Source organism: Chelon labrosus (genome assembly GCF_963514085.1).
Source record: "Chelon labrosus genome assembly, chromosome: 6".
NCBI classification, from domain to species: Eukaryota; Metazoa; Chordata; class Actinopteri; order Mugiliformes; family Mugilidae; genus Chelon; species Chelon labrosus.
The window spans coordinates 5,723,294-5,732,976 of record NC_140342.1 but is presented as its reverse complement, the minus strand read 5'-3'; the positions used below and the strand labels follow the sequence as shown (position 1 = coordinate 5,732,976).

Here is a 9,683-nt window from a genome sequence, read left to right as displayed (position 1 = left end):
TGTCTCCAAACAACAGTTGGCACTGACCAGAACACATTACTGGTGAACACAGCCATTTATTCAGTTACAGGGTGTGCCCATGGTAAATGGTCTTGCATTTGGAGTAGCAATAGCCCACCTATCTACTCGTTCACACGAGCACACACACATTTACACACCAGTGTCAGGCACTAAGGGTTCAGTCTTGCACTTCGAACCACTAACCCTGTGGTTTGTGGACAACCAGCTCTACCTACTGAACCACAGACGCCACAACGGTAACACACACACACAATGATGGCAGCTAGCAGCCACTGTAACAGGCTTCTATCTGGCATTTCACAGATTTAGGCTAGTTTCTGGGACTTCAACATCGTTTTCCACCCTACTGCAACCAATTGCTGTTCTTTACGATAACTAATTTATTGGCTAAAGACTGTTAGCTATGTAGTGTGTGATCAGCATGTGGACATGCAAGTAAAAGTGGATTTTTATTCAATTTAAAGAGGAATAGGAAGGAGACCGAGGAGCCACCATACGGTTGAGCCTGAGATGAGGGTATTTTAGCTGTACCTCTGAATGTATGACAAAGCTGCACACCGTAATACTAATAATGTGTGGCAGCTGAACAGACAAAACACAATGTCACTCCCCTACCTCCTTTTCAAAACCTTTCATTAACAACCTCTTACACATCTCAGTCGTGGTCCAAGTGGAGACCAGTCTAGGTGGCTGTATCTGTCATCTCTAGACTCAAAATAAAGCAGTAATTCAGTACTCTCTGTCATTTCTATAATATAGCAGCACTCATGTCCAGAAGCACGGCACACAACTTGCCAATATTCTACAAAGCTTGTCTCCTGCTGTGGTTGCCTCTCATTCACTCCAACTTTATTAGCATCTGACAGCACTTACAGGAGCGCTTACTGGGCAGGGCTCAGGGCTGGGTCTAATAAGACCTCACCTTGGTCTGCGCAAGAAAAGGCAAATACTGCTTTTGTTTAAGGCTTGGACGCAGATCTGAGCGCCAACTGGTTAGTGAGAGAGATCATACTGTTGTAATTTTTGCTAATTAATGTTACAGGCGGCTCCTAAACAAGCTCTGATGTTTGGCAGGGTTGGTTTCTGTTGCACTATTTAACAAGAGTATTTAGGCACACACACATTTTCCCCAAGCATGCGGACACCATCTGGAATTCTGCTGATAGCTGCCTGATAGCAGTAGAGGGGATTATGTGAGGGTTTTATGGAGAGAGTAGTGACTGGGTGTTAAAGTCCTCTAGATGGCAATGCTGTCTTCTGGTTCTACAAACTCTAACCTGAGAAATAGGAGTAGCCCTGAATTACAGCCCCACATCAGCCAAAAGTAGCACTTACCATAAAAAAAAAACATTCCTATAGAGCTCCTGGAGATTCCCAGAAATCAACCACAATTATGGTGTACCACCACCCTCACATTTGTTGTGCAATTACTTCTCACTGGGAGTCAATGAGAACAAGTTATTTGCATTACACACTGATGATAGGAGATTGCTGGACCCTCAGCTTCCCACAGGCTGGAGAATAAAGCTGGTCTAAAACATAAAAATTGTGAAAATATGGCTTTCATCTGCAACAGGTGAAGGTGCCCGAAGGTTTTTTAAAAAAAAATATAATGTCCCATCACAGCACCTAAGCACATACATGCAGTAAGCACATTTAGCAACAAAACTGAACAGAATCTCTAAATTGCAATATGCAAAGGTTGGGGATAGATGCAAATGCAGATGTAGAAATGTGATCCGAGACATTGTGGTTTTGGGATCAGTGTAACCAAAATTCTGCTTTACCGTATAAAACCGATCTCCAAATAGCTAAGCAGCCAAAGCAGCTGCTGCGGCTTCCTCCTATGCAGTAAACATTTATTAGTATCATGGATCTAACAGATATAGATGTGGTCATTTCAATTTATGGTAAACGGTTGACAAACAAAAGGGTAAGCATGAATAAATGAGTGGAGAATCAAAATGAATGTGGTCATAGAAGCAGAAAGGGTTGGGAGGAGTTCAGGGAGGCTATGGAGAAAGATTGTAGGTTCTGGCAAATCATCTGGCACCTTAAGAAAGGAAAGCAGGCTGTGCTGGGGAAGACGGATGGTGGAAGGACTGGAAGGTTTCTGCAAATCACCAGAGCACCCTGGTATACTACGGTGATGACAGAAGACACTAAGGTAGCAGTAGAGGGGATTATGGAGGAGCTTACCCGGGTAATGATCCTGGGGTCTTGTTCACGACTGATGGTAAAAATGGACATGAGATGTACAGTGAGATTGGTGCAGCCTCAGCAGGCGTTGTATTGGACCATCGAGGTGTGGATGTAGCTGAGCTGTAAGTTTCGGATTCCAGTGCACCTCCCTTTTGACCTTTAATGGGCATGGCGAGGTAGGTAGACCCAGTGTTTTCTAGAGGAGTAACTTGGGGACCCCCTCAGAATCAGGCAATGGAGAACTGGGGAATCATTGCTAAGAAGAGCAATGTCTGGAATACCTTGCTTTTAGTGTGTTGCCACTGCAACCTCCCTTAATAAGGACAAGCAAACAAAAATGGATGGATAGATGGAAAAACACATCTGAAATGCCATCAGTAAACACACAATCAGCCACAGTAGGTGTACACAACTGATAACGTGTTGTACTGGAGTCACTCTTGTCGTTTATCCATCTTCTTCCCCCTCCTTCATGGCCTGTCCAGATTAGGGTAGGACATGGGGGTTGACGTAGTGATTCTCCCTGGTTCCACTCTTTGTCAACTCCTGGACAACAAAGTCACCCCAAAGGAAGCTTATCCAACCCACTCAAGATAAGTACTGTAGAGAATCATAAGGGAAGTAAGGGTAAGTAAATCCACCTCTAGCAACATCAAGGACCAGGTTGAGCCACAACAACAAACACATGCACATACACACAGACTCACAATGTAAAGACAATACAAGCCCATTGTTGAGGCTGGTGAACATTATCTTAAACTTCCAAAGAACTCATTAGCAGAATCACTGAAATAAAACCCAAATTACTTCCTTGACGCACATGCACAAGCAGCAAAGAGCTGAACAAGAAAAGCCATGTGGCATAATTTAGATTTACAAGTATTTAATTCATGTCAAATGTAGTTTACAAACGGGAAAGACATGTACCATTTTCAAGAATATACAAGACACAGATTAGTTCCGACACAATTCTCTTGTGCAGTTTTTCCATCTTTGGGCCAGGTTCAAACCAACAGGAATCACAATGTCAACGCAAAGCTTAGCATCACATCCTGTTTTTCTGTCCAGTATGGAACCTACCAGGATGTGTATTTACATATTGAGGTAAAAGCTAAGGGAATGAAGTTTAAAAAAAAATAAAAAGGTTCATCAGAAGAGAAGCACAAGTTGGTCAGCTATCAGAGCTTAACAACTCATGTCTTCTTCCCCCCCAAAATTAGCCGCTGTTATAAAGAAAGGTCCCAGACCTTATTTATCTCTTGGACAACTAAAGGTGAGTGTTTAAACTGTGGGCCTTTTAAATGATTTAACAGTTCACAGGGATGGCCAACGTCTGACTTCAGCAAAAAAGTTCCTTTGAGATAGTGGACGTTACTGACATTAAGATGAAACAAGGTCTATTAAAAACACACAAACAGAATAAGGCCATCTTTGTCACTTTCTTTCAGTGAACATTGGAACACTTTTCTTCAATATGTCTTATTTTACCACCCAGGTTGTGTGAACGGGACCACTCATGATATTTGAGAAGTTTTATTTTTTCTTTTTTTTTCAGTATTTCTTACAACAATACAGACATCACAGAATACATAGTTTTACAAACACAAAGCACACCACCACCTTGGCTGCCAATGCTGCTGCTGTAAAGGGAATGGGGAAATGGTGCGCGTTCTGGAGGTTGCCAGTTCAGCCTTGGCCATCCATCTTTTCCAGACTTCCCTCATCCGTTATAGCTTAGAAAGAGCCTGACCTTTGGAGTTGCCATTTTGGGACATTTTTTCAGCATAGCAGTATGAAAACAATGGAAAAAGCTTTCTTTTGAGACACGTAGGGGTAAAACAAGAAAGTGTCTAGACTATGATCTGAGCATGTTGTTACTCCAACTGACAGAAGCAGAGATGGTGGCTAAAAGAAGAGGCTCAGCTGGACAACATTTCAACTAAAGCGCAGTTCCGTCGTTCTGCTTGTTTGCAGGAAATCTTGGGCAACAGGAATCGCTTCAAGAAAACTAACATCTGTCCTTGCTTCATGTTCAGATCTACAGTTTTTCAGGGTACTCTGCAGAAAAATTACACCACCTAAATCTTGACCATCTAGACTTGAGTAGTTTATTATTTCTTCATCTTTTTTTAAATTCCTGTACAGTCAAATAAAATTTACTTGGATCTTGAAATGATCATTTTTTTTAAAAATACAGAAGGCTGCTTTTATTCTAGCCATTTTTTCACCCAAACATCATTCCCAAACCCTTCCAACTAAAAACAGGACTTTGATATTATATACTTCTGTGTGTGTCTGCTCATGGTAATATGTGTGTTCATGTGTGTGTACGTGTGTGTGTGTGTGTGTTTGTGTGTGAACTCTATGTCATTTACACCCAACATTGTAAACATACATAGAACTATATTACATGTGCTTGCACTGCATCTTGGAGGGGGAGAAATTTTGGTTTACTTCACTAGAACACCACAAAAGAGGGAAATAGGGGAGGGCAGGGCTCGTGAAGAAGAAGAGGTGGAGGAGGGCAACTGTCAAACTCCTTGTCATAGCTGTGAGGTTATTCTCAGTTTGGTTGAAAGCTCGGTTTTAGTGGACAGGCCCTTCCTTTAAATTCTCTTAAGCAACAGTTGCATGTAGAGAAGAAACGAAAAAACAAACTAAAGAAGCTTTCTGTAAAGTCATCAGGGTAGAACCTGCCATCCAGCACCACTGAAATGTCTTAGAAGAGCTAGCGGGGGGAAAAACGAAGCTTTTATATTTTGTATTAGGAAGTCAAGTTCACCTCCAGCAGCGTTAAGCTACCAGGTCTCAGCAGGGCTTAGCTGGGTGTTGGGGGTCTCCACTGACAAAAAGTCCTCCAGTGGAAGATATCCTCACGTTACATGTTGAGGGAGGCATGTCACTGAGGAAAAGGAAACAGGCCTGCTGACCATGAGGATGGCAAGTCTGAATGTTTTCTTTTTTGTGTGAGTGCATGAAGAAATAGCCAGCCACAGAGTCAGTGACTGCTGCTCAGTCATTCGTTCAAGCTTAGTTTCACCCTCCTCAAAGAGCCAGCGGAGTCTCAAAGACAGCAGTCTTGTCTATGTATGTTCTTGGAGGCTTAGGAGCTGCGGACCCAGGCCACAAGATAGAGAAAACAAAAGACAAGCGACGGCGGAGGAAGATGAAATCCAAGATGGAGGAATGGACTGGAAGGAAGAAGAGGCAGGGGTTGTGCTCTTTACAAGTAGACACGCCTCAGATCTCCAGGTGAGGTGATGGTGTTGCACTGCGGGCACAGCTTCTTGTTCCCCTGTGATGGACAGACACACGACAGTGAGCTTGGTTGCTTAGAACATATGATGATCATTTTCATAGATTTTTGGCATCTTGCACCCTAAACTAAATAATACCTCAAAATGGAAATGTTGCAGTGGAAAACTTTCACTTATCTGTCCTGAACTGATGGCTGGAAGTTAAAATCTTTAGGTGCTGCAACTGTATAATTCAACATCTTTTAACAGTTGACCGTTGCCAGACAGGTGAGCTGAAATTTGCAATGCATCTCTTACTACCTCACCCTCCTAAGAGAATCTAAATCTGCCTGATTGCAGCAGAACACCATCTCAGAGTGTTCCCCGTGCACTGCTTTGATAGTGTGCCATCTACAGTAAAGCAGCAGGTGATAATATGCAACACAGGGCTGACATCGTAACAACATTCTGACTGGGTGGTCTCTACCACTGTCCTACCAAGTGTAGTGGTACATCTGGTACCAAGTCAAGTAGGAAGTTGCAGCACTGGCAGTTTTATTTCATAGCTTTCATTTTCTCATAGCTATAATACTTACAATTAGCTTTAAAGGCCTTTTTTCCCCAGTATAAAAAAAAAAAGACAGAAGAGCGTGTTCATTTTTTTTTTCTCCCTCAAAGAACGCTGGGTGTAATATGTGACACAGTCCCAGCATAAAGCAGAGATTTCATAACTGGAATACCAGCGCTTTCTAAATCCTTGCTCATCAGTACGAATGTATGAGCTTGTCTGACCCCGAAGGATTTATAGGCTCCTTTTCCTGTAAGCCAATGAATAAACTCTTTGGGGTGGGTGCACCGGGTAAGTCAGTACAAAGGCCATACACACACATGCTCAAGTGGACTGAGGTGTTTGAGGAGGCCGCCACATATCACACACTCCTGCTAAGAGGATTTGTGACTCCAGACTAAGGTGGAAAGGGAAAGGGCGGTGGTTAACGCAATGGAAGAGTGTGGGTATGTAGAAAAGTTGGGGATGTTTTAAAAGTGATACACAAAGTGTTTTCACAATTTTTTTTAAAAATCATGGCACAGGGTTAGGGTGCGAGGTTTAGTATAAATACAAAAAGGCATCTTTTGTAAAAGTTTTACTTTTAGAAAAGCAAACATGATTTTTTGAAGTGTATCACTGAACACAGGAGCAACATCAAATGTCTTGCAAAAGGGCTGGATACATCTTTTCTCTTTATTTCATGTAAGGTAATGAAGTGATTAAGCCCGGGGGTATGAGGACAGTCAGTGTCAGTTAATTAAAATCAATTAATGATATTTTTATGTTATTTATACTTGTAAATTATGCACTTTTTTATACTATTCTTGTTTTTACCCTGGTTCTTGGTGGAACATTGGCCTTCCTTTGCCACCCTCGTACTATAATTGGCCTGAAACAGTTGATAATATGGCCAACAGAGTTCCCAACAGAGCAACTCTAGAGCAACCTCTCACTAAAATGTTGTGTGTGGGGGAAGTTCAAGCTGGTTTCCAGTCAGGTTAGGGTCTTATATTCACCATATGTAATTCATCATTAGCAGATGAACAGTCTGGTTTGTCTCTATATACCAAACCGCATAAATGCGTGAAACAAGGTCTAATACAACATTCATATAAAGCAACATATTTGTGAAATGTAATGTCTTCAGAGAATTTACAGATTCCTCTGAGCTTTCCCTGATAGGGCTACACCTGTGAAATCCTCAGCCACTGATAAAAGAGAAGTGTGACGGTGTGTGAAGGAGCATTCCTCTTTCTTGTGTGCACGGCTGCCTGTACCCTTGTTTAGTGTGGGCGCTAAGCGTGTGTGGGTGTGTGCCCGTCATGCTGCGCTCCAGCTGCCTTGCTTATTAAAGCGGTAAGGGGCTGGGCTGACGTTAACTAGATTCCCGGGCATTTACTTTGATCAGCTTGGCCCTCATGTTTTTATAGCTGTCTCCGGGCTATGAGTTTAATGCCCCATACACTACACCCGCAATAGCAGGCATGTGCGCTGGTGCACTCTACCACACAGAGAATTCAGATACATGGCAGATGGAAACAATAGGCCACATTTAAGTACAGTATGGTTTCTAGCATAGATTAACCAAGAGATTAGAATAGTGCTAGTAATTCATAAAGAGTGAACAGACTATAGATTGTTCTTAAATGAAGTTCTTCATAAATAAGTGTTGATCCTAAACTGAATGTATGTTCCTGGCCATCATGTGCACATCAACATATCCAATTAAAGCTGAGTAATGTTCAGGACCTTGTGCCATTATTATAACCCTTATTTTACACTCATAGTCATTATACATGGTTGGAAAATGCCTTGCCCCACTACTAGGGCAGGGCTGCAGCTTGTCAGGAAGTTCTTTCTGATGGTACTTTACATTAACAGTTTGAAGATCACCAAAGGATTTTATGCATTTGGATTGATTACTTGAATCAGAAGAGAAATGTTCAATGAGGTACGACAAGGAAATGTAGACATGTAGAGAAAACAGGAGATAACAGTAAAGAGCGAAAGCCAATGAGTAAACTGTTTATCCTCCAAGCAGTGGGGACACCATTTTCCTCAGCGCTCCATTTACCACATTAGCACCAGCTAATTACACACTACTGAATATATTAGACTCACTAATAACCAACAAAACCTCAGTGGTGTGTGTAGACCTGAGGCACTGTGTAGAAGTCAGTGTTGGAGTTGACCACTTTATTCCAATATTTTAACAAGCCTTTTGGGGACCATTCCATCTAAGCATTTCCCCTACTGAGACTACAAGTGTTTGCATCGAATGGATTGTGTGTGCAGTGAGAGAACAGGTCATTTGGGGAATATTCCATTTAAGTTCCTCCCTATGGGGCATGAATACAGAGAGAAATTCACTGACTATGAAATGAGGCTGCAATAACTGCATGTCATGAGAAGCTGCCTGCAGCACACAGGAATGAGTGCGTGTATGTGTGTGTGAGAGTTTTCAGCGTACCAGGGTCCTGAGCCAGCATTCTTCACAATGGACGTGCCAGCACTGGATGGAAGTGAGTGGCATCGTGTAGGAGTCCTAAAAACACAGGAAAACAATGAAATTACACAAAGTTCAGAGGACGCACACATGCCAGCTACCAACAAACAACCGACACTGCACAATCCCTGACCAACCGACAGCAACAAACCACTAACCATGGAGAACGACACAGCCAGCAGCCACAGAACCACTGAGCAAGGCAGCATAAGAGCAACTGAACCCGCAACCTGCAGGTCACACACAAGTGTACAGACACAACATCGGGCAGGCAACGAGCACAGACGGAGGGAAGCAGGCAGAGGGAGGAGAAGATGAGGGAGAAAGCTGTGAAGCTCTGTTGGCCGTTCTTTTCTTTTCCTCTCGAAAAGAACTGAGAGATGAAGGAGGAATGGGGGGGGTAAGGGGAGGAAGAGGAGCGCAGGAGGGAGGGAGTGCCTTACCCTCCGTAGGGGCTGTGGGAGGAGCCTCTTTATGCCGCTGCCGTAGCCACCAATCACAAGGCTCCTGTACAGGCAGTACAGGCCGAGGGGGAGGGACTTTGGCTGCCTCTCTCCGACCTCATTGGCCAGTGGCCGGGGCCCTGGCCACGCCCCTATGCTCTTGATCTCCGCACCTGACTGGATAGCAGGCTTTCTCTGCGGGAGGAGGGGGGTGAGGGTGGGGAGGAGAGGGGGCGAAAGGTGGCAGCTAATCATAGAGCCGGGCTTGTACTGAACGCGCACACCAAACAAATGAAACAAACACACACGTGTGGACAAACACGCACCCACACATACAGATGTTGGAGTGTGTGCAAATAACAGCCAAGCAGCCAATGACCGACGTGAAGTGATGCTTGAGAACGACTTCACTCGACTTTGAGTTTTATGAGCCTTGACTTAGCTAAAAAGCTTAAAGTCAACAAGAGAAGTTCAGACTTTAAAGATATCATTTACAGCTCAAGCAGCATAAGGATTCATTTACACACAATAACATAACCTAACTTTATAATCCCCACTAGACATTGATAATGAGAAAAAATACACTAAGTTGAACTTGATGAGTGTTCATGGTCCACATTCTGATGGCATGCTCACAATCCTAAAAACTTTATTATTCTTGTGTCTATTGCTATCCCCAAGTAGGGAGAGATACATTTTCAGAGGAACTCCACTTGTTCTATGTA

At 43.1% G+C, this 9,683-nt stretch overlaps 1 protein-coding gene across 12 annotated transcripts in view; it reads right to left on the bottom strand.

Moving 5' to 3' along the window:
• Positions 1 to 3,099: 3,099 nt before the first annotated feature.
• The window catches only part of rnf220a (ring finger protein 220a), a 138,510-nt gene continuing 131,926 nt past the window's right edge, over positions 3,100 to 9,683 (bottom strand). For 7 of the 12 annotated variants that reach the window (XM_084546994.1, XM_084546998.1, XM_084546990.1 and 4 more), the window contains 3 exons: positions 8,959 to 9,153; positions 8,480 to 8,554; positions 3,100 to 5,518 (listed from right to left, as the gene is read on the bottom strand). In XM_084546994.1, the coding sequence (XP_084403120.1) occupies positions 5,447 to 5,518; positions 8,480 to 8,554; positions 8,959 to 9,153 (342 nt within the window). In that variant the 3' untranslated portion in view covers positions 3,100 to 5,446. The remainder of the gene's footprint in view (positions 5,519 to 8,479; positions 8,555 to 8,958; positions 9,154 to 9,683) is intronic. The other 5 variants (XM_084547001.1, XM_084547000.1, XM_084546992.1 and 2 more) reach the window with 1 other exon arrangement.